Source organism: Triticum aestivum, chromosome 2D (assembly GCF_018294505.1).
Source record: "Triticum aestivum cultivar Chinese Spring chromosome 2D, IWGSC CS RefSeq v2.1, whole genome shotgun sequence".
NCBI classification, from domain to species: Eukaryota; Viridiplantae; Streptophyta; class Magnoliopsida; order Poales; family Poaceae; genus Triticum; species Triticum aestivum.
The window spans coordinates 645062622-645088729 of record NC_057799.1 but is presented as its reverse complement, the minus strand read 5'-3'; the positions used below and the strand labels follow the sequence as shown (position 1 = coordinate 645088729).

The window sequence follows — 26108 nt, the reverse complement described above, 5'->3', positions numbered from 1 at the left end:
TTCACTGTTTCATGGGGTAGAAAATAGAAGGGCAACGAGATTGTGTTCCAGGTGGATCCCTTGCCCACTCAGCCAGCAGAAAAGGGCTAGCAACTTGTTAGTCGAGTGTGATGTTATTGTTTGTTGGAAGTGGGAGAATGTGGGATCGTCAATCCTTTATTAGTAACAACGCACTATGTTGTTTGCTCCATGGACTATTATTTGTTGTTGAATAGAAATGGCTTGCTGCATTGTATGTCGCTTTGTTCTGCTCGCTGCTGCATTACTTTTGAGTGTTAGAAAATTGTTGACCCTTTGCCGGATATTGAGCGCTCTATTCTTTCGATGACCCTTTGGCGTCCTTGGCATATTTGAAACGAGGTGGTTCATCACAAACCCCCACCCCTATGGAAGCATCCAGAAGGCTCCTCGTGAGCTATCTTGATTATCTGGTCGGCATAAAAATGGATCTTTCCACTGATCATCGCAAATGAAAATCAGTTGTTGCTTATGATAACTCAGTTTTCCACCCACATGTGATAATGGCCGATGAAGTGGCAAGCGGTGTCCGCCTGAAGCTGGTTGGGTGAAATTAAGCACTGACAGAGCCTATACTGAGGATGGTAAAGCAGGTGCTTGTATGTTGCTAAGAGATGACAAAGGCAGTATTATCTTCTCGTCCTACAGGGAGCTCTTCTCTTGCCGTTTTTCGATAAAGGGCTATTTTATTATCTCAAAATATAGCATCAAGCAGATACAAAACATTATGAGCAACACCCGGGCTCTGCATAACTAAGATGCACACAGTCAAATTCAAAAGTCTGACAAAAATCATGAAATAAAAACTGACATATCGACAACAGTAGAGTCCTATATACCGACAATATGCCTATGTCGAAGGTGGTGGTGGATCAATCTGGAGGTTATGCTACCACCCATGTTGGAATAAACCTCCATAGTCACCTGCTCCAACCGCGTACGCACAACCTTGAACAACGGTTGGTGCTCGGGTCGTTGTAGCATAGACCACGTATGAAGCGAGTGCGTACAATGGAACTGCAGAGGAGAAGCATTTTTTTCATTAGAAACTAAATTGTTTCTACATAGACAGAGCGACCAAATTAAGGCATACCCTCCCACCCTTATAAGTGCTTTCAACTTATTCGGAATACCGTCCAACCACTGACCGAATACATTGTCAACACTTGTGGGCGGATATAAATTTGACGCTATTTGGACGATTGACCACGTAGAACGTGCAAATTTGCATTGGAAAAGGAGGTGTTTCATTTTCTCGTCATGAGTACAAAAACAACACTTCTTACTCCATGGCCAGTTGCGTCATGCGAGGTTGTCTTTGGTTAACACAACTCCCCTAGAACATACCATATGAAGATTTTCACTTTTAGTGAAATCTTGGACTTCCAAATTTTCTTGTTATTACTCACTGGTACCTCGGAATGCATGAGCGCACGGTACATAGAGTCTACTGTGAAAGACCTTGATGTAGTAATTAAGGTACCAGCGAAACACATCCCGGCTCTTCTCTTCTCGTGATGCTTTTGAAGCCGAGTTATGCGCATGGAAGGACTGTCGTTTGCCATCCAGAGGAGTGACTTGCCAATCATGGTTGAGATGGATTCTATTATTGCAGTGAAGTTGATTGGCACGGAATTGGATATATAGATCGGTCTACTCCTCGCTCATTAAGGTGATTAGGCACGTCATGGGTCTTCATGAATCTTGCATAACTCATGTTAATCATACTCAAAATAAGGTTAGCGATAGCTAGCTAAATTTGCGCGAATAGAAGGCAGAACAATGACTTGGGTTGGTTCTGGCCCGTCAGATGCATTGGAGCTGACTGTTGCTGAATGTATGCACTTTATGAGTTGAGTAATACATTACTTCACCCGCCCAAAAAATGTCGAAAAACTGTTTGGCTGCCATTCGTGATTGGACGTTAAATATGGTGTTGATTTCGGACTTCCGGGCGTTCAATATTCAGTTTTCTTTGGCACTGCTTCGTTATAACTTATAAGTGCTGTTATTGCGCATGGCGTGTTGGATTGATTACTTGATTCGCACTAGCAACAAGAGCAACAAACGGGCCTCTCTGAAAGCTACCAACAAACAAGGTATAGTATATACTAGAGTATATATCAGATGACAAAAAATCAAGGTATACTAGTGTGTGTGTGTGTGTGTGTGTACTAGTATAGTTCAGATACACTAGCAAGAATGTACTGGTTTCCTCACAAAAAGATATAGTATGGTTGAGATGGTACGCAAGGAGTTACAAGTCACCCATCCTTTGTACATTAAAACCTGAATAGCTACACAATCATGGGCAAACGGCCGGTGGCCTTCATCGGAGGTAGTACAATTTGTTGGCGATGTATTCGAAGGGGTCAAACAGGTCACTCCTCCATTTGCTGTTCCTTCGCAGCAACTTGGGGTCGATTGGCTTAACGTGCAGCTGGACGAACTCATGGAATGCGGAGAACTTGATCCACTTCAAGGGGCCATCTTCCTCGTGATTATCCATTACACGCAGTAGCATGTCGCCACCCTTGAACTCGTACTCGAAGCACACCACGCCGTGGCCATCGTAGTCATCCCAGGTCTTGTCTCCCTTGATCACGTGCCTCAGGACCCCTAGGTACAGATAGCTGCTGTCGTAGTCGTCGTCTAGCAGAAGCGAACCGAGCACTGGCCCGTGCTTATAGATCATCCAGGCTAGGTCAAGCGGACGGAGCTTGCCGCCGAGCGGCCCGGCCGGTATGTGTATGTCGTATGAATCGAGGGGGAGAGATATATCATTCGGGACCTTGGTGGTGGGCACTCCGGCCGAATGCTTGATGGTGTCCAGCACGTCGCCGAACCATGCTCCATCATCCGGATCCCACACCTGCCTCCTCCGGCATTTCTTCTTGAGGGCCGTCGGATGCTTGGCAGCGAAGGTGAACTTCCCGTGCCCATGCACCCTCTCGAACTCCAAGCGGTGCTGAGCTTCCACACACATGCTGGATGAAGCGATGGAGCAAGACCCTGCACATCAACATGCATATATAAATGGATGCGGCCGGTCAGTGTGTGTACTAATGTAGCTAGGTTCGATCAAACCACAAACTATGGTACACATCATAAACCAGATGCAGATTAGCAACTCAGCGTCATCGTTGATTAGGGGCTTCCCCATGACGCTAAACCAGCTCCAAGAAGCAGGCGGCCCGCGTCGTCCACGGCCCAAGAACTGCCGGTAATACCACTCGGATAACCGCTGGGCCCAGAAGCGTGCGCCGGCCTCGAAGACTACCTTCATGCGTGTCAAGATTGTGCCGTTTCTTGCACGGGCGATGAATATATCTGGCGTGCGCAGCAGTATCTTCTCACTGCTACCTTTGCCCTCAGCACCATCTGAGACAAACTCAAGCATAAGCTCATGTCTATTGAAAGAAAAAACCATGCCACTGACATCAAAGTGCATGCGTAATGTACATATTGCTACTAGCCAGGACAAACGCACGCAACCATGTAAACGGAGAACTGCAAAAATATGCACGGCATACCTATATAGTTTCGTTACTACCTAGTACCTACTACTAGCTTCCTTCCGAATTGCATTGTGTCCTATAGTAGCTAGGAAATAATATATATAGCCAAGCAAAAGCCACTAAGTCGGTCCATGAATAACTATCACCATTTGTTAGATCTAATAAATTATGCCATTAGTTGTTATTTTGCGAGTAAATTATACCATTAGTTTCAGAGCTGGATTCTCTGTATCATGGGGAATAGTAGCATCTACAAAGCATGCTAATTACTTCTAAAATGAAATATTGCACCCCTACGTGTACCCTCACTAAGCAACAACTAGCCCCACAACTACTTGGGCTACCGACGCCTGACCACCAGTTTACCAACATCGTCTTCAGTTAACATCAACAGACAAAGATGGAGAATAAAACAGATCGCGTCTAGGGCAGGGGAGGAGAGGATGCTCATTCTCACCAGAAAGTTCAGTGTGGTGTGGAGGGACTTCGCCGGCAGCGGCCGGTGCGTGGGCGTGTCGGGAGTCGAGCACCCACTCGTAGCCTCCGCAGCTGAAGCCGGCCTTGGCTTCCTCGCCAGCCCGCCGGCGCCGCAAGCCGTACTCCTGAGCTGGGAGCTGCGAAACAAAGTGATAGAAACATGAACAAGAATGATCTGATATGGGGATGCAAATTAAGGAAAGCCATCGCGATCACAGAATTGCGCAGGGCGAAATTTGTGATCGAAAACGCACGGCGAAATTGAAGAACAGAGTAGCGCAAGAAACCAAGAATCCGAGTCCGCGAACGGGCGAACCAACCATCTTTCGACGAATCAAGAACTCGCTGTAATCGATCGTGCCTGGGCGACTGAAGGCCCAGTTCGTTCAAGCTTCAAACGATCGCAATCACGGTGAAATTTCAGATCGAGGACGCACGACGAATTTCGACAACAGAAATGCGCAAGAAACAAAGAAACCCAAACGGCGAACGGCACAAGAACAGAAACCCAAATCAGGAACTCACCGGAAAGGCGCCCGGCTCGTCGTCGTCGAAGCCGCGGTGCTTCTTTGCCCGCGGTACCGGCGCGCCCGTGGCGGCGAGGAAGCGTCCCGACGGCGTCTCCAGAGGCGCGGGGCGCAGGCCAAAGTTGGCGACCTCCCCGCCCTCGCCGGGGTGGGAGGACGCCGTCTGCGTGCGGCTCCGCAGCCGCAAGTGGTGTTCTGTGGGCGGCGCGTTCGAGGTCGTGGCGGCGAGGTAGCCGCCGTCAGCGGCGCCTGAGTGCAGGCCGCCCACGTGGTAGGCCGCCTCCAGAAGCGCGCGGTGCGGGCCGCGGGTGGCGGCCTCCCCGCCCTCGCCGGGGTGGGGCGACGCGTGCGTACTCCTCCTCAGCCGCACGTGATGCCCGTCGTGGAACGGATCCATCCTTCGCCGGCGGGAGGTTTGGTGGGTTCGGGAGGAAGGTTGGAATTGGGAGACAATGGGTTCTGGGTTTCTTGGGGCTCGCCCGATGGCTACTCGTTTGCTGGAGAGAGGGTCGGTTCGTCGGTGAGGATATGTTTATATTAGAGAGAGAGAGAAAAGGTGTTGTGTGTTTGCCCAGCGGGAACCAACATGCTAGTCACTTGACGGACGCCACCTAGCTAGCTAAGATCAAGCTCCGTCGATATATAGCCGATCAGCAATATTTACATCACCGGTTTAGTTGGACGTAATTTGATATCTTGGTCAGTCAATTCTTTTGGGAAGAAAGCGTCAGCCGCGTGGAGTACCGGGGCCGCCGCTGACGACGTTGGGGCAAGCAAAGCAAGGCCCGGGAGAGGGGGGGGGGGGGGGGGGGGGGGGGGGGGGGGTGGGGGTAGGGGTGCAGGGCTCGCCGAAAAAGTCTGGTGCTTTGCTGTTTAGAGGGGTTGGCCAGGGGTGGTGCCATCATGGCGGTGGGCGACGGTGAGGGGAGGGCCGGCAAGGCTGACGCAGGAGCGCTGCCGACCATGGGCGGTGGCGGCTGGTGGTTTGGCCGGTAGTACATATGGGGCGTTTGTGGTAGAAGAAAGGGGTGGCAGGAGGTTGAAGAAGGCCATCTGGGCGTTGGTTTTACATCTGACTGCTGACATCAAATCGACTGACCCAAAATCAATTTTTAGCCGACTGACCTCTAGCTATCCCTTACGTCGCATATACCTATACTACGTACTCCCAAGTTGTTAATCGTCTACCTGTCTAAAGGAATTGCAAGATTGTTTCCAAACACTTAGGCATTGTTTCCAAACAACTAGGTTCTATTCAAGTGTTGGTGCTACGAAATTCTTACACTCACGAGTTGTTATATGCACTACTGAAAAAACTATCTACATGAGTGCTTTCGGCTATGCCAAGAGCCAAAGCGCGGGCTCTCGGCAGAGGCGGTCTACGCCGAGTTTTCTGTTCGGCAAAGTGAAGCACACGTACAAAGACATGCCGATGCCGAGATACCGCTAAGAGGTACTTTGCGAACAACAAAGACTCGACAATCATACCATATGCCGAGATATAAACAGTAAGGTCACCACAATAAGGTGGCAGTTTTCAACGAGTACTTTCTCGGCAAAGACATGTAGTTGGCAGTATCGGTTGGGTGCCATCTCTGCGAGAGCCGCCTCTCAGCAAAAGTTACTTTTCTGAGTTGGGCCCTCATAAATGTATGCGGTAGCACTCAGGTGCCCTCTCTGCCGAAAGCCTCCTCTCGACAAAGGCAACTCTTCCGAGTGGTGCTTTCCGAAATATGTCCGACAACTGATGTTGACATTTTATTTCTTCTTTAAGCCCTACAATTGAAAACATATGCATATATAAGAGGCATATCACTTCACAACAGAACAGAACAGCACATCTCATATCAAGAAGCATATATGTTGCTCATACAAGTTCATAGAGCACATCACATACAAGTTCATAGAGCACACCACATGCAAGTTGAAAGCTTGTAGCTGCGTTGCACATCACATGCAAGTTCATAGAGCACATCCATCGACATGTTCTCTACACTTGTGGAGGAAGAGGAGGGGCACCATTTTCAGCCGTGTGAATTCACATCAAGGCCTATTAGATGAGAAGAGTCATTTTAGCATTGTCTATCGGTATTATATTCGTTGGTGACTATATTAAGATCAAGATCAATCGATATATAGCGGATCAGCAATATTTACATCACCGGTTTAGTTGGACGTAATTTGATATCTTGGTCAGTCAATTCTTTTGGGAAGAAAGCGTCAGCCGCGCGGAGTACCGGGGCCGCCGCCGACGGCATCGGGGCAAGCAAAGCGAGGCCCGGGAGGGGGGTATGGGTAGGGGTGCAGGGCTCGCCAAAAAAGTCTAGTGCTTTGCTGTTTAGAGGGGTTGGCCAAGGGTGGTGCCATCATGGCGGTGGGCGACAGTGAGGGGAGGGTGGGCCGGCGAGGCTGATGCGGGAGCGCTGCCGGCCATGGGCGGTGGCGGCTGGTGGTTTGGCCGGTAGTACATATGGGGCGTTTGTGGAAGAAGAAAGGGGTGGCAGGAGGTTGAAGAAGGCCATTTGGGCGTTGGTTTTGCATCTGACTGCTGAAATCAAATCGACTAACCCAAAATCAATTTTTAGCCGACTGACCTCTAGCTATCCCTTACATCGCATATACCGACTACGTACTCCCAAGTTGTTAATCGTCTACCTGTCTAAAGGAATTTCAAGATTGTTTCCAAACACTTAGGTCCTATTCAAGTGTTGGTGCTACGAAATTCCCCTATACCACTCACTAGTTGTTATACGCACTACTGGAAAAACTATCTACATGAGTGCTTTCGGCTATGCCGAGAGCCAAAGCGCGGGCTCTCGGCAGAGGCGATCTACGCCGAGTTTTCTGTTCAGCAAAGTGAAGCACATGACAAAGACATGCCGATGCCGAGACACCGCTAAAAGGTACTTTGTGAACAACAAAGACTCGAGAATCATACCATATGCCGAGATCTAAACAGTAAAGTCACGACAATAAGGTGGCAGTTTTCATCGAGTACTTTCTTGGCAAAGACATGTAGTTGGCAGTATTGGTTCGGTGCCACCTCTGCGAGAGCCACCTCTTAGCAAAAGTTACTTTTCTGAGTTGGGCCCTCATAAATGTATGTAGTAGGAGTCAGGTGCCTCTCTGCCGAAAGCCTCCTCTCGACAAAGGCAACTCTTCCGAGTGGTGCTTTCCGAATTATGTCCCACAACTGATGTTGACATTTTATTTCTTCTTTAAACCCTGCAATTGAAAACATATACATATATAAGAGGCATATAACTTCAGAAGAGAACAGAAAAGCACATCTCATATCAAGAAGCATATATGTTGCTCATACAAGTTCATAGTGCACACTACATACAAGTTCTTAGAGCATACGACATGCAAGTTCAAAGTTTGTAGCTGCGTTGCACATCACGTGCAAGTTCATACAGCCCATCCGTGGACACGTTCTCTACACTTGTGGAGAAGGAGGAGGGGCACCATTTCCAGCCACATGAATTCGCATAAAGTCATATAAGATGAGGAGAGTCATGTTAGCATTGTCCATCGGTATATACTGGTTGGTGACTACATTAGGACAAAGTTCCAACCTCAAGCTTTTCCTCGGGCGCGTAGCCTTTGTTTCTGCCTGCAGCATTTCTCAGGTTTCAAAATCGTGCTTCGCTCTTTCCGCTTGTTCTCTCGCCCTATCCGCCTGTTTTGATTGCCGCCGTTCCTCCTATGTGGCCTTGCGCTTCTCTCTGGCATCATTTTCTTCCTCCAAACCGGTCTGTAATATGGTATCTCAATCTCATATAGGTTGCAATGTTTCTATTTGAAGGCATGGGCATATATGAATGATATGAACCTTGAGACGCGTGAGCTCATGCGACCCGACCGTCGGGCGACTCCGTATGCATGGACATGAGCTCGTGCTCATCGTGCGGATCTCAGGGCGCTTGGGATGCGAGGAGGTGGCAGTTTTCATCAAGTACTTTTTTCTCAGCAAAGACATGTAGTTGGCAGTATCAGTCAGGTGCCACCTCTGCGAGAGTTGCCTAGCGGCAAAAATTACTTTTCCGAGCTAGTTAGGCCCTCGGAAATGTATGTAGTAGCAGTCAGGTGCCCCTCTGATGGCAGCCTCCTCTCGTCAAAGGCAACTCTTCCGAGTGGTACTTTCAGAAATATCTCCCACAACTAATCTTGACATTTTTATTTCTTCTTTAACCCCTACAATTGAAACATATGCATATATAAGAGGCATATCAATTCACAACAGAACAGAACAGCACATCTCATATCAAGAAGCATATATGTTGCTCATACAAGTTCATAGAGCACATCATATACAAGTTCATAGAGCACACCACATGCAAGTTGAAAGCTTGTAGCTGCGTTGCACATCACATCCAAGTTTATAGAGCGCATCCGTGGACATGTTCTCTACACTTGTGGAGGAGGAGGAGGGGCACCATTTTCAACCGTGTGAATTCACATAAAGGCCTATTAGATGAGAAGAGTCATTTCAGCATTGTCTATCGGTATTATATTTGATAGTGACTATATTAAGAGAAAGTTCTAACCTCTAGCTTTTCCTCGCGCGCATAGCCTTCGTTTCTGCCTGCAGCTCTTCTAAAGTTTCGGAAACGTGCTTCGCTCTTTCCGCCTATTCTGTCGCTCTCTGCTCTTGTTCTGCCTGCCGCCGTTCCTCCTATTCTGCCTTGCGCTTCTCTCCGGCCTCCTTTTCTTGCTCGTAACCAGCCTGTAATATGGTATAGCAGTCTCATATAGGTTGCAAATGTTTCTATTTGAAGGCATGGGCATATATGAATGGTATGAACCTTGAGACCCGCAATCTCATGCGACCCGGCCGTTGGCCGACTCCGTATGGATAGACTTTAGCTCGTGCTCGTCGCACACATCTTGGGGTGCTTGCGATGTGAGGAGGTAGCGATCGCACCGTTGCAAATGAAGTGGAGTCTACTAATCTTCCCCTGCCCTACAGTCATGACCACCTATGGATTGAGTGGTTGGGACCTAGGATCGGCGTCCACCCCGTGCACCTTCTGGAACTCGCATTTGAAGGTTTCAAACTTCTCCATCACCGAATCACTGCAAAATGGCTTGCCATCCATTCCCCTATGACCTTCTAGCTACACATCCAGGATGTCGACCTCGCCACCAAGATGATCTCTCGCTTGGAAGCTAAAGCTTTATCATTAATAAATGAAGATGCACCATGAGACAAACTTGACCCTAGGGTTGCACATGCCATATTTTCCTGCAGAGTTGTCAGGTTGCACCTCCCATGGACGTGTGCCAGGCTTGGCATTTAGGGTCGCATCAGAGATCCGCCAGTGCCTCCCAACAATCTCGTTTCATCCAAGGAGGTCTCGCCTAGTTAGATAGAATCAAATCATATGATGAATAGATGGAATAAAGCAGCATCTTATTCAAAGTAGTGGCAAGCAATGATGTTACTTATCACCGACAAGTAATCGGCTTTCTCAATATTGGTCCCACAAGCCACAATTTTGTCATATTTTCCCCAGCGCCATCGTGGGGGCGAGCCATTATTACAGTGCGTAGTCCCTACAAGAAGTGTGGTAGTCCCTACAAGCTCTAAGCTCCAAGAAAATACGGCTTTGTGGTGAATCGGAGCGTTGGGGGCGTGTGGGACCACACTGCCAGCCTAAGTTGATTTGCTCTGAACCGCCTTGAACCAGGTTGCTGGATTGCTACGCTTTTGGGGAACACGCTTCACCTCATTGGGGAAGGCAGCGGGCTGGGAGCAGCGAGCATGCATGATGAAACATCTGCGTGAATTGTGGTGGCGTCTAGCGAGCCTCGCCTAAAAGCTGCAAGGATGCCATGAGCAAACAATCTGAAGATGGGTGATGGCGCGCTTCGGTTCGCCGCAAGGAGGGGGTGGATGAATGCGAGCGAGCTGCTGGCAACCACCTGATGTCGATCCGGTGGCCTTGCCCTTCTGTGCCATCCACCGCCATCGGGGTGGCCTCCATTCCTCTACGCGCACTGCCGCTGCGGCCAGGGGTGGAGCCAGAAAATTTGGCCATTAGGTTAGCTGCATGACTCGTTGTGTGAACTTGGTACTAATATGTGAAGTGTAAAGTTTAATTTTAAATTATCTTACAACAAAATATAGCACCCCAAAACAACGTAATTAATAGAAATATGGTATTACATGTCATACATTGTATTGCATTAAAAACTGAAGAGTGCAAGACATATCGGTTCAATAAAATTGTAAAATCACTTGTTTACATATTATAAATAGAGTAGTATCAAGTAACTTTGTAGCTCCAGGTGTAGCTTCTCATCTTCCTAGTGTTGGCGCGAATAAGCCATGCCCTACGGTGGTGACCGGCGTGAGCGCGTCCAGGTCGATCCGGCGGTGGCACATACCACACAAGATCAGTACAAAGGAAGGGGCTTTTTATACCTAGGCTAGCACACACGCACCTAGCTAGCTACCACATCGCGGCCACCATGCACGGGACAGTACAAAGGGGCTTTTTATACTCACGCACGCACACAGGTACCTAGCTAGCTAACATTGGGAAAAAATGACAAGTTAGTTTGACAAGTTTAGAGCAAGTACTATCAAGCGAAAGGATCTTGTAAAGGCACTCAGTTTTAGAGTGCCCCCTTTTGATCTTTCATCGCCTTAAAAAGATTAAACACTGCATCATTGGTAATGCTAGAAAATATATCTTTCTATATATAGCAAATTTGGCAATCACTCATGAACTGATCATCCATTTTGTAGCGCAACTTTTTTGATAACATTCAGAGCTGAAAAGCATCCCTAATATCAGTACTAGCTTTAAAAGATGATTTTTTCGATAAAGGGCATTCTTTATTCACTCGTAATGTCGCATCAAGCAGATACAAAACACAACGAGTACACACCCGGCCTCTGCACAACTAAGATGCTCACAACAAACATGAAAAAAAACCAACGGGTCAATGGGCAAGGCAAACGACCCACTGCAACAAAACATCAACTACAACTACCATCATTGGCAACACCCGGACGACGAGAAGGTTCTCCTAAGAGCGACACCTTCAACAAGGAAATGGTGCATGAACACCATCATCGATGGATTGAACCACATAGGCGAGATCATGAGTTTTCACCCAGAAGAGATGGATCGGCTAACCTACAGACAAAGGGAGCGGAACCGCCACTGCCAGGTACAACCAGTGAAGGCTGGACCTAGGGTTTTCACCCCGGAACCTAGGACCTGGTATTCGAAGAGCACCACCATAGACGAAGTCCCTGTGTTGTCACCACCAACTTGCCATAGAAGAAGTCCTGATGCAATGTCCCGATTAGCACTGGAATTACGGATTAAAGTGAACACTACACATCAGGCATTTGTTGAGACGCCAGATCTGACATCTCAGACAATGCCGACGGTGCTAGAACCTATGCCGATGTGACGGCACACCCCAACCATCACCGAAGAACAACGAATATCTTTGCTGGCCGTCATGAGGATGGGAGGCACGGGGTAGCCAGGCACGTGCAGCCCAATGACCAAGTCAGTGGGCACCACCACTGAGCATCCACCACTTCCCACTCCAACAGATGCACCACCGTGTATACCAAGCCGGCAAATGACCACCAGAAAGAGGCCCCGGTCACATCGGCCAGACGAGGACACCGCAACAGAGCCGGCCATCACCGGATCAAGCCATCTGAGATCCGCTTTATCAGCACCCGACCAAGACACGGCGTGAATCGCCGCCCAGATGCCGAGCAAAGGTAGCACATCTCCCAAAAGCCGTCTGGTGAAGCAGAACTGAAATTCAGCCATCCGCCGCTTCAAGCACCTTCGGAGCACCGCTGCCAAGCATTGGATCATGCCGATCCACGCCACCACCAGCCGTCTGCAAGCTACCACGGGCTAGATCCCGCCGGATCCAGCCCGTCCGTGGCGCACACCGTCAGATCTGGGCCGAGCCAGTGCCAGCCGCCGCACCGCAGCACCACCCGTATGGACCATCGAAGGACACGACCGGTGGCGCACATCAATGGATGCCATGACGCTGCAACACCCACAGGGCACGAGATCCAGGGGCAAACGTCCACTTCTGGCGGCAGGAGGAGGCCGGCCAACCCGGGGGAGGGGAGGAGAAACTCGGACGGGAAGAGCCCCACCGCCGCCGTCAGCTCCGACGGCCTCCTCCGGCGGTGGCACGGGGAGGGCAGCGATTTAACGTACTCTAGGGCCGGCGGCAGGGGTGGCCTCCGGAGTCTCCCTAGAAGCTACCCGGGACCCGGGAGGCGAGCTTTAATAGATGATAGAGCAAAGAAAATATAACATGCTTATTTGTTTGCACCATTAAATTAGCAAGATCAGTAATTTTGTCCAAATTGGCGAACCTTTCATCTGCTCGCGCATTGTCAATGTAAATAAGAAGTTCAGGACCAAGATCATCCATTTTTCTTGAATCAATGTCATCTGGATCAATCAAAGTCCATGTAGAAAAACAAATCAAAAAATAGGGCAAAAAAATTCATTATCATACTGGGCTTTTAGGCTAGATAGAACATACACGAGAGAGAGATGATTACAATCTAATTACCTCAAATTTGGGGCTTCAATTACTGCCCATGTCGATCTGCAGCCGCCTGCTTGCCACGGGCGTGCGGCGGCGGCCGAGGCGCCGAGCCGAGCAACACGAACAGGCGAGATGGGAATAGGACAAAACAAACAGACGAACAATGAAAATAAAACTGTCTTCAACAAGGCGTGCGGCGTGCCGCGTGTGGCTGCTTGCGTGTTCTCACAAAACGTTTATGTGACTCACACACTCACGGTTTAGGCATGGGAATGGATTCATGGGCTTAATTCTCTGTCCCATTGAGTTAATTCTCTGTCTCATCTTCTACTACATCCAGCAATTTTATGAACCCGAGTTAATATCCTCATCTTTCGCATAATATTACGTAGACACCGCTTTTGTGCTTTGTTCATATATGGGTGTTGTACTTCCAAGTTAAGGTCTGCCATCTTATTTTGAAGCTTGGAAAATCTTGATAAGTTGACTTGTTCTATTTATTTTCATTACAAAAACTACTCGCTTACTGAGCATCTGTTTTCAAACTTTGAATGCATACTAATAAGCACTTCTTTATTTCACATGAAAAGAAATACATGAGAAATAATGTTTACTAAAGATTTTTTTTCACATTTTATGCTCTTGAATTTGATGATATCTTACCAGTTAATGGAAAATATCTCATGTAAATATGCAATTTGATCAAAGAAACAGTGAGGAGTCTCCATGACAAACAGTTTCTTGTATTTCGATTTGTGCCATGTATTGCCATCACACTAACTGAACCTCTATTTAGATTGTATATCTTTCCTCCAAACACTGTAAAATAAGGATGTGTGTAAAAATTTAGAGGTGGTCATCTTGATCTAATAATGACAATTCTTCTACTTAGAGTTCATTCTATGCTTGCTGAAACTAAAGATTGAGTGTTTTTAGTTATGCAATAAATAATTCGGAGGCCACTGTTTGTATCACACAGTGTCAAGGGCATTCCCATCAGATTGAGCCACGAACAAAATAAAAATGTGCATATCAATAGCTCACCTTCAAATCCACTCAAACGCCAGATGCCAAAATAAAAAGCAAGGGGCGCGGTGTGCCAATGCGCCTTCCGCTTGCTAGTTATAGTGACTCTAGTAGAGCCCCTCTACTAAAACTGCAAAGCGTATTCCTACCTCCAAAATGTTATATTTTTTAGGGATTAAACTTTCTTTATCTAGCACATACACCAATAATTTTTTTCAATTCATCTAACCGTTTTCAAACTTATCATAATATATTAATTCAAAACTTGCAAATTTAAGTACACACAATTCAGATACATATCAAGTTTAATGTTTCAAACTTAACCATTCAAATTCAAACACAACATACGGTGCAAATGAACTAACAATCCAAATAAACATGGTAGAAGCACAAGAATCAAGTGCTATGAAGTCTCCAATGGTGCTCAATAAGATCTTATATATTAAAGTTGGTTGTGAGCTTGTCGGTTCTCTATCCTACATTGTGCTTGAAGGAAGGCTTCGGTCTTGTTTGGGTTACGTTCCGGCTCCACCAGATGTCCATTGAAGATATACCAAAAGTCCTTTGGGTCCTCTCTCTCATCCTTGATGGTCATGTTGTGCAGAATAACACATGTTGTCATGATCTACCACAGGGTATTAAGCTCCCAATAATTGGCAACCCCCCAGATAATCGCGAAGTGTCTTTGAAGCACAACAAGAGCTCTCTCAATATATTTCTAGCAGATTCTTGGCACAATGCAAAGTGAGATCACCTATTGTGTCTGGGATGGTGGATTGTCTTCACAAATGTAGCCCATGGAGGAGAGATGACATTGGCAAGGTACTATCCCATACTGTACTCATTGCCATTGACAACATAGTTGCAAGGTGGATTGTCAAAGAGAACAAGCCTTGCAAAATGATGAGATCACTTGAGGATACTGAGATCATTGTGAGCGCCAGGCATCCCGAAGTATGAGTGTAAAATCCACATATCACTACCTCAAGAATGATGGATGAATCATGGCAATGCCGTACTGACCTAGCCATCCGATAGGACAATCCTTTCATGTTTAGTGCATATAGTCAATGGATCCAAGCATCCCTGGTCTACCCCCCCTCCTCGCTTTCTACGATAAGCCTCTCAATATCTTCATCAGTGGCAGTCCTCAAGAACTCCACTCCAATCTTGATCACAACTGCACAAAATCGTCTTATACAATCAAGGATGAGATCTTCCCCGATGCGAACATGGTCATTGATTTCATCAGCCATACATCCATAAGCAAGGACACACATGCCTAATGTAATCTTCAACAATGGACTTGCACTTAATACTCTGAATGCATTCCTTCTTGGTTGAAACCAATGATTATGTTTCTCCACAATTTTTGCAACGGTGTTGAAGAGAGATCGGTGCATCTAGAACGGGCACAAAATATATTAAAGGGGATATACTGCATTCGGCGCAAACTTATCTCTCACTAGACCATCATCAGCCATGGTCCAATATTGAAGAAACACCCTTCGACCAATCTAAGAACCACGCCTCGGTTCCCTAAGATTCTCCTCCATAGCACTATGGCAGCCACCAACTCGAATTCATCATCTTCTTCCTCCTCTGACGATAATCTTCAAAGATCATCTCCCACACATTGAAGAGTTTCATGATCCATTTGAGACCACCTCTTTGATGAAAACATGATTCAGAAAAACATAGATGCAATTTGACAAACACCTTGTGGGCAGTGGGGTCGTAGAGTTACCGGCAATGGAGGTCTTACTATGGCCAAACGGTGACAAAGGACACTGGCGGGGTTGCCTAGAAGGCCATAGAGGTGATTCCCATGCATGGAGGCAATGAACGTGGCCGACATGTAGTGCGGTGACAGGAACAACAACGACCCCCTACTTAGCCGGTTCTAGCGTCATTTGTTGGCTACGGCTTGCACTTGACCTTCCAACCCCATCTCCAAGGTTGATCGGTTCGATTTCTGGCAAAAATGGACCTCGGCGGCGACATGACGGGGCTAATCGATGGAGGCTTAAATGTCGATTCCGTCACCAGTGGGTGAGAAGAAGGCGCGGGAGAGGCAGTGGGACTGTAGGCTCGGGGCGCGGAATGGTTATTTCACATGAAACCATAAAAAAAAATCAGACACATGTTGGCCCAACCCATCAATACTAATAGCGGGATCAGTCTTGAGCATTGGTGAAGTATACAACAACCAAAAAGTAATCCGGTAGTAACGTCAACGCTATCTTACACTTTTTCAACTCTCATAAACAATAAACTGAACAAGCAATATACAGTACAAGGTAACAAAACAGTGCTTAGCTAAGTTTAGCGTGACTATCTAAGCATGAAAGGCCTGCCAAGCATATTTCTCTCCCTGAAGAACTTCTTTTTGTGCCTCTTCTTCCCACAAGTAAACTCTTCAGCATCACTCGGATGCAAGATCTGGAATCTATCCGGGCAGAACGCGCACCTACTCTTGAAACGGCACATTGGCTTTTCTGTCACATGTCACACATAGATAAATGGAATTAACATGAATGCATACAATTAGTTAATATGGCGGAACTAGATAGATAGATTAGGTAAGTTACCCAAGAGGGTGCATGTCTCCACCACCAGCCGTCTAGATCGGCGCTCGAATCGCAGCTCGGCGAAGAAGTACTTTTGTTCATTGTCGTCAGTGGCATCCCTCCGCCGGGCCCAGAAGCCGACATGGTACCAGAAGTCCTGCCTGAAGCCGACGCAGGCGGCCCTGGGCTCTTCCATGGGCTCCGCAGCAGGATAGAACATAGCATCCTGCGCACACACACGAACATATAGTATTAGTGATCTTACTGATGGTCAATGTAAATCTTAAATTACGCATTAAGCCGTATATGGAGTATATCCAAATGGGGGATTACAGGACATAAAATACGTACCGGGTTCCTGGAGTTGTAATGGCCGAGGGCAAAGATGGTGTACATGTTGGCACCGAGGGCATCACGCTCACTGTCACCAAATATATACGTTAACAGTCTTCGCAAAAAGAAAAATACGTTAAGAGAGAGAGAGAGAGAGAGAGAGAGAGAGAGAGAGAGAGAGAGAGAGAGGGGAACGTATGGAAGTATAATAAATAAATTAAGATGGAATTCTCACTGTTTTCTCTGGCGATCAGAGGAAGGGAAGTCGACGGCGTCGGCGTCGGGGTCAGCACCGGGGGAAGAGAAGAAGGATCCCATCGTCGTCCGTGGTATCGTCGATTGTATTATCTTTTTTTTACGAGGGATGGGGAATTGATTGTGTGATCTGCCGCACAGCCCCTATATATCTCCGGTTGGCCGCGAGGCAAATCAAGTCGGATCGCCTCCTCCTAGTCGCCTACAAATTGAAACTCAAATAAGGCCCACTTTCAGAATTTGGGAATCAGACAGACTCTCGACTACGTACGTATTTTGCTGCCTAAAAAAAAAACGTACAATATTCTGTTGGAAAACCGTAGTCGCAGTTCATTGGGGCGAATTGCCAGCGCATCGCACAGGGGTGCCCCTGACTGGGACGCCCATTTTTTTTTTGTTTCTATCTCTTTTTTTTTGCGGTCAAAGTAAAACACAAATTCGGAAAGAAAAGGAAAATAAGAAACATGTAAAAGAAGACAGAGATAGAAACGAGAAAAAGAATATGTACGTAGTCTCTAGTCTGTCTGATTTCCAAATTTTGTATTTTTCTTTATTTTTATCTTTATATCTTCAATTTACGGTTTTTATTGTCAGTTTCAAAATAATCTTGCGTTTTTCATAAGTTGTTAAAAATTTCAAGAAAGTTTCAGTTTTCAAAATTATACTCACAAATTTAAAAAGGTTTGTTTTTTCAGAAACGTTCGGTAATTGCGAAAATGTTTGCGTTATCCAAAAAAAGTTCATGTTTTCAAAAGAAAATCACAAATTCAAAAAATGTTCCCGCTTTCAAAAATTGTTCACAGATCCAAAAAAATGTTCGCTTAGGGCGAGGCCTAAACAAAGAACCCAACGTACGTATGAGTTATTTAAAAAAAACATACGTACGAGTTACCCCTGAAAAGAACAAAAAAAAACGTACATACGTACTTACGTCTCTCCAATTGGGCGCTGTGTAGGATTCATTGTCCGTGTAGGCCAGCGCCCTCCCCGTCATGTACAATACATATATACACCCAACGAAAACCATATCCATGCAACAAACATATTTTAGGTTCCCATAATTTCTGTGTATAAATCCGGTCTATTGGGTTGCAGCTGCACGACACGACGACCGATCCACAAAGTAGGCAGAAAGAATATTCGAAAAAAAGGTAGGCAGAAAGAAGAATATATAAGTACCATCGACGATCATAGCTAGGAAGGAGAGGATCGATCGACCCATGTAATCCTGGTTCTCTTCGGTTGCCGGCGCCGAATACGTTGTTGATTAGAGCATCTCTAGCAGACTCCTTATATCGTGCCGAACTGTAAAATAACCGCCAGTTTACAGTTTTACGTGAAAAAGTGGTCCAAACAGATAATGTATCGGACCGCGGCCTTTAAAAGATTTTGCGGCGCACGGTAAAATCTCCCTCCCAACCTTTAGAAACACGAGGCGGGAGGCCGACCCGAGGGCGATCCCTATCGCTAGAGAGATTTAGCAGGAGGGACATTTCCGCACGGCAGTTCCCGCTCTCCCTTCCGTACGTCGCCATTGTTCTTCCTCCGCCCCCTCCCGACAACCATCCCCGGCTCTGTAGCGCTGCCATGGACGCCTCCCAACCGTCGCCCGTCACCGTGGAATTCATGGATGCACCAACCCCTCAAGCAGAGCTCGTCGCCGGCTGTGTCGTGCCCGTCGCAGTTGAAGCCTCCACCGCGCATCCCCGCAAGCGCCAGGGCAACATCGTCGTCCATGGCGGCCCTCCTGCAGCCACCGCCGGGACGACACGCACGTCCGCCGTCGCTGCCAATCCAGTGCAGCACCCCCCCTGAAGATACACAAGGTGGCGAGGGTGAAATGCAAGAAGGTGGGCACAAAAGGTCATGCGAGCACCACGCCATCACCTCCTCCGATCGCCACCCCAAGAGCTCCCCCGAGGACGCCTGCCGCTGCCCCTGAGGTGTTTGACGGAATGGGTGCAAGGTATGAAACTTTGGTTTTCCTTTAGTTGTTTTTACTTTTCGTCATCGCGATTGTTCATGACTTGAGGAGCGAAATTGTAGCGCTGATTTGCATGATTCCGCTGCCGAGTGTGTGCACATGTTTGACGACAACAACATCGACATTGATCAAGCCCCGATCAGTGATTACGGCTACAAGGAGATGGATGGTGGTGTGCACAATCACGGTGAGGAAGAAGATGAGGTGGAGGTGATTGGGGAGGGGGTGTTCAACCAAGCGCAAGCAAAAGTGCGCGCGAGATCGAAGAACTACACGCAATTGGAAGATCGAGTCTTTATCAAGGCTTGGGAATTTGTGTCTCTTGATGCCATTACTGACACTGACTAAACCGCGAAGCGGTATTGGCAAACGATATAGGACCAGTTTTTTCGAATGATGGCAAATTATCCCTTGAGGATGGCACGCACCTATAGGTCACTCCAAGGTCATTGGGATGTGATGAAGCCGACTTGTAGGCGTTGGAGTGCTTGCTTGGAAGAAGTGCGCAATGCACCTCCAAGTGTTACCGTTGAAGCCGATTGGGTGAGTTTGTTTTCAAGTCCCAAGTAGTGCAAATGATTATGTGAGTGGTTGCATGTGATATACGTTGACATTGTTTTTATTTTGTACGCCAAAATTGCACAAGAAAGGTATAAGGACATGGAAGCTTCCAATGGCAAGTCATTTACACTAGAGCATTATTAGGGATTGCTTCAAAATAGCGAGAAGTGCATGATGATGGTGAAGATGATGATGGCCCAAGAGACAAGAACAGGCCCGAGAAACAAGAAGGTCAAGGACAAGATCAAGAGAGAAGCGGATGCATCAAGCTTGCGGGACAAGATAGATGGCATAGTGCAATCGAATGAGGTGATGGTGGCCAAGACATTGGAGGCAAAGAAAGAGTTGGTCGAGAAGAAGGCATAAGAGAAGCAAGAAAATTTGCAGTTACTCAAGGAAGATGGGTCGTGCAAGGCTGCCATTGAGGAGAGAAGATCCCTTGCCGAGGAGAACAAGGCCTTGGCCAAGCTTCTTGCGGAGGAGAACACGATCATGACGACGAACCGCAATGACATACAACTTTAAAGGTCCACGATATAAGGGGACTGCTAGAGATGCTCTTGCACGCGTGCAATCGCCGTTCCAAAGGATGTTGTAGCTCGGCTTTGAACAACTCATGGGACCAGTTCTTTTGCTGGCTTTTTTTAGACTTTTAGAATAAGCTGCCCCTACCTAGCTTATTCTACAAGCCCAACCAAAAATATATGTTTAGATGCCTATTAGTCATGTCTTAATTAGTAAACTTTTAACAAAATAAATTTAATTGGGCTTTTAGAATAAGCTTTGTAGGCGCTTATAGAATAAGCTCTGTAAAGGAAGCTTATTTCAGTTTATTTTAGAAGCCATCAGAAAAACTGACCCAAGCACACAGAGAGTATAGTACGTATGTACGTACTGCGTTCCTTCCTTTCGCATGCATGGAAATCATTTATTCTTTTTTTTTTAGGATAGATTGCTTAATTGTGTTGGATGACAGAGAGCTCGACGCCTGCTTCATTTGTAAGCTTGCTGACCGGGCCCTCCAACATTACAATTCCAACCACCAGGTACGTATGCATGAAACTGCTAAATGCGAATATTCAAAACCAACTAGTAGTATTCTCTTGTTTCGCAAAAAAAAAAAACTTGCAGTATTCTGTTGTTCTAAAAAAAAGACCTAGTATAGTAGTATTCTCTTAACCTGAAATTCTTAATTTCCTCTTCCATGAGTGCACGGGCATCGATGAACCTCGTACTAGTTTCGTTATCCTCGTTGAGATTGATCTTCGATATTGTGGTGCATGCAGGGTGCTGACTTCCAATATCCTCTTATTCACACAAAAAAGAGAGTTCCAATATCCTCATCCGCCCATCACGGAGATGAAAGCCGCCTGGGTTGGCTTTAGAAAAGATCTCTGGTACTTTGGCTCCTACCTAATTCTCTCTCTCTCTCTCTCTCTCTCTCTCTCTCTCTCTCTCTCTCTACAGAAAAGCCGTTATGTCGCTTCATCAGAAGCAGCTCTGCATTCTGTCAGGATGAATCCAAGCGATGCTGAAATTGGCTGTGGAAAGAAGGGGCATGAAAAGGAATTTTACCGTGAGAGGCGCCGAATGGACGGGCACAAAAATGAATTCTCCGGCAAGAACGATATGCTGAGCGTACCATTCTTGCAAGGAGGGCGCCTACTGTTGCAAATATGCCCTAGAGGCAATAATAAATGGTTATTATTATATTTTTTGTTCATGATAATTGTCCATTGTTCATGCTATAATTGTGTTATCCGGAAATCGTAATACATGTGTGAATACATAGGCCACAACATGTCCCTAGTGAGCCTCTAGTTGACTAGCTTGTTGATCAACAGATAGTCATGGTTTCCTGACTATGGACATTGGATGTCGTTGATAACGGGATCACATCATTAGGAGAATGATGTGATGGACAAGACCCAATCCTAAGCATAGCACAAAAGATCGTGTAGTTCGTTTGCTAGAGCTTTTCCAATGTCAAGTATCTTTTCCTTAGACCATGAGATCGTGCAACTCCCGGATGCCGTAGGAGTGGTTTGGGTGTGCCAAATGTCACAACGTAACTGGGTGACTATAAAGGTGCACTACGGGTATCTCCGAAAGTGTCTGTTGGGTTGGCACGGATCGAGACTGGGATTTGTCACTCCGTATGACGGAGAGGTATCTCTGGGCCCACTCGGTAATGCATCATCATAATGAGCTCAATGTGACTAAGGAGTTAGCCACGGGATCATGCATTACGGTACGAGTAAAGAGACTTGCCGGTAACGAGATTGAACAAGGTATTGGGATACCGACGATCGAATCTCGGGCAAGTAACATACCGATTGACAAAGGGAATTGTATACGGGATTGATTGAATCCTCGACATCGTGGTTCATCCGATGAGATCATCGTGGAACATGTGGGAGCCAACATGGGTATCCAGATCCCGCTGTTGCTTATTGACCGGAGAGGCGTCTCGGTCATGTCTGCTTGTCTCCCGAACCCGTAGGGTCTACACACTTAAGGTTCGGTGACGCTAGGGTTGTAGAGATATTAGTATGCGGAAACCCGAAAGTTTTTCGGAGTCCCGGATGAGATCCCGGACGTCACGAGGAGTTCCGGAATGGTCCGGAGGTGAAGAATTATATATAGGAAGTCAAGTTTCGGCCACCGGGAAAGTTTCGGGGGTCACCGTTATTGTACCGCGACCACCGGAAGGGTCCCGGGGGTCCAGCGGGTGGGGCCACCTATCCCGGAGGGCCCCATGGGCTGAAGTGGGAAGGGAACCAGCCCCTAGTGGGCTGGGGCGCCCCCCATGGGCCTCCCCCTACGCCTAGGGTTGGAAACCCTGGGGGTGGGGGGCGCCCCACCTGACTTGGGGGGTAAGTTTCCCCCCTGGCCGCCGCCCCCCCTTGCAGATGGGATCCAGCGCCGGCGCCCCCCCTCCCAGGGGGCCTATATATAGTGGGGGGGGGGGAGGGAGGGCAGCAGCACGACAGCCCCTGGCGCCTCCCTCTCCCCCTGCAACACCTCTCCCTCTCGTAGAAGCTTGGCGAAGCCCTGCCGAGATCCCCGCTACATCCACCACCACGCCGCCATGCTGCTGGATCTCCATCAACCTCTCCTTCCCCCTTGCTGGATCAAGAAGGAGGAGACGTCGCTGCTCCGTACGTGTGTTGAACGCGGAGGTGCCGTCCGTTCGGCACTCGGTCATCGGTGATTTGGATCACGGCGAATACGACTCCATCAACCCCGTTCACTTGAACGCTTCCGCTCGCGATCTACAAGGGTATGTAGATGCACTCCTTTCCCCTCGTTGCTAGTATACTCCATAGATGGATCTTGGTGATGCGTAGGAAATTTTAAAATTCTGCTACGATCCCCAACAGTGGTATCAGAGCCAGGCCTATGCGTAGTTACTATGCACGAGTAGAACACAAAGCAGTTGTGGGCGTAGATGTTGTCAATTTTTCTTGCCACTACTAGTCTTATCTTGTTTCGGCGGTATTGTGGGATGAAGCGGCCCGGACCGACCTTACACGTACGCTTACGTGAGACAGGTTCCACCGACTGACATGCACTAGTTGCATAAGGTGGCTAGCGGGTGTCTGTCTCTCCCACTTTAGTCGGAACGGATTCGATGAAAAGGGTCCTTATGAAGGGTAAATAGAAATTGGCATATCACGTTGTGGTTTTACGTAGGTAAGAAACGTTCTTGCTAGAAACCTATAGAAGCCACGTAAAAACTTGCAAAACAATTAGAGGACGTCTAACTTGTTTTGCAGCATGTGCCTTGTGATGTGATATGGCCAAAAAGATGTGATGAATGATATATGTGATGTATGAGATTGATCATATTCTTGTAATAGGAATCACGACTTGCATGTCGATGAGTATGACAACCGGCAGGAGCCATAGGAGTTGTCTTTATTATTTTGTATGACCTGCGTGTCATTGAATAACGCCATGTAAATTACTTTACTTTATTGCTAAACGCGTTAGCCATAGAAGTAGAAGTAATCGTTGGCGTGACAACTTCATGAAGACACGATGATGGAGATCATGGTGTCATGCCGGTGACGAAGATGATCATGGCGCCCCGAAGATCGAGATCAAAGGAGCAAAATGATATTGGCCATATCATGTCACTATTTGATTGCATGTGATGTTTATCATGTTTTGCATCTTATTTGCTTAGAACGACGGTAGTAAGTAAGATGATCCCTTATAATAATTTCAAGAAAGTGTTCCCCCTAACTGTGCACCGTTGCGAAGGTTCGTTGTTTCGAAGCACCACGTGATGATCGGGTGTGATAGATTCTAACGTTCGCATACAACGGGTGTTGACGAGCCTAGCATGTACAGACATGGCCTCGGAACACACGCAATACACTTAGGTTGACTTGACGAGCCTAGCATGTACAGACATGGCCTCGGAACACGGAAGACCGAAAGGTCGAGCATGAGTCGTATAGAAGATACGATCAACATGGAGATGTTCACCGATCTTGACTAGTCCGTCTCACGTGATGATCGGACACGGCCTAGTTAACTCGGATCATGTTTCACTTAGATGACTAGAGGGATGTCTATCTGAGTGGGAGTTCATTGAATAATTTGATTAGATGAACTTAATTATCATGAACTTAGTCTAAAATCTTTACAATATGTCTTGTAGATCAAATGGCCCACGTTGTCCTCAACTTCAACGCGTTCCTAGAGAAAACCAAGCTGAAAGATGATGGCAGCAACTATACGGACTGGGTCCGGAACCTGAGGATCATCCTCATAGCTGCCAAGAAAGATTATGTCCTAGAAGCACCGCTAGGTGAAGCACCCATCCCAGAGAACCAAGACGTTATGAACGCTTGGCAATCACGTGCTGATGATTACTCCCTCGTTCAGTGCGGCATGCTTTACAGCTTAGAACCGGGGCTCCAAAAGCGTTTTGAGAAGCATGGAGCATATGAGATGTTCGAAGAGCTGAAAATGGTTTTCCAAGCTCATGCCCGGGTCGAGAGATATGAAGTCTCCAACAAGTTCTTCAGCTGTAAAATGGAGGAAAATAGTTTTGTTAGTGAGCACATACTCAGAATGTCTGGGTTACACAACCGCTTGTCTCAGCTGGGAGTTAATCTCCCGGATGACGCGGTCATTGACAGAATCCTTCAGTCGCTTCCACCGAGCTACAAGAGCTTTGTGATGAACTTCAATATGCAAGGGATGGAAAAGACCATTCCTGAGGTATATTCAATGCTGAAATCAGCGGAGGTGGAGATCAGAAAGGAACATCAAGTGTTGATGATGAATAAAACCACTAAGTTCAAGAAGGGCAAGGGTAAGAAGAACTTCAAGAAGGACGGCAAGGGAGTTGCCGCGCCCGGTAAGCCAGTTGCCGGGAAGAAGTCAAAGAATGGACCCAAGCCTGAGACTGAGTGCTTTTATTGCAAGGGAAGTGGTCACTGGAAGCGGAACTGCCCCAAATACTTAGCGGACAAGAAGGCCGGCAACATGTAATTGATGTGTACCTTACCAGTACTCGTAGTAGCTCCTGGGTATTTGATACTGGTGCGGTTGCTCATATTTGTAACTCAAAACAGGAGCTGCGGAATAAGCGGAGACTGGCGAAGGACGAGGTGACGATGCGCGTCGGGAATGGTTCCAAGGTCGATGTGATCGCCGTCGGCACGCTACCTCTACATTTACCTACGGGATTAGTTTTAAACCTCAATAATTGTTATTTAGTGCCAGCTTTGAGCATGAACATTGTATCAGGATCTCGTTTAATTTGAGATGGCTACTCATTTAAATCCGAGAATAATGGTTGTTCTATTTATATGAGAGATATGTTTTATGGTCATGCCCCGCTGGTCAATGGTTTATTCTTGATGAATCTCGAACGTGATGTTACACATATTCATAGTGTGAATACCAAAAGATGTAAAGTTGATAACGATAGTCCCACATACTTGTGGCACTGCCGCCTTGGTCACATTGGTGTCAAGCGCATGAAGAAGCTCCATGCAGATGGACTTTTGGAGTCTCTTGATTACGAATCATTTGACACGTGCGAACCATGCCTCATGGGTAAGATGACCAAGACTCCGTTCTCCGGAACAATGGAGCGAGCAACCAATTTATTGGAAATCATACATACCGATGTGTGCGGTCCAATGAGTGTTGAGGCTCGCGGAGGATATCGTTATGTTCTCACTCTCACTGATGACTTAAGTAGATATGGGTATGTCTACCTAATGAAACACAAGTCTGAAACCTTTGAAAAGTT

The 26108-nt window shown here is 47.1% G+C and overlaps 1 protein-coding gene across 1 annotated transcript; it reads right to left on the bottom strand.

Annotated features, from left to right (window-relative positions):
* Nucleotides 1-16279: 16279 nt before the first annotated feature.
* On the bottom strand, nt 16280-17381 carry LOC123050737 (uncharacterized). Its single transcript, XM_044473481.1, has 4 exons — nt 17264-17381; nt 17047-17116; nt 16717-16921; nt 16280-16623 (listed from the first exon to the last, which is right to left on the bottom strand). Exons 1-4 carry the CDS (start codon nt 17344-17346, stop codon nt 16460-16462), a joined length of 522 nt encoding a protein of 173 aa, XP_044329416.1. The 5' UTR covers nt 17347-17381; the 3' UTR covers nt 16280-16459.
* Between the last annotated feature and the right edge of the window lie 8727 nt (nt 17382-26108).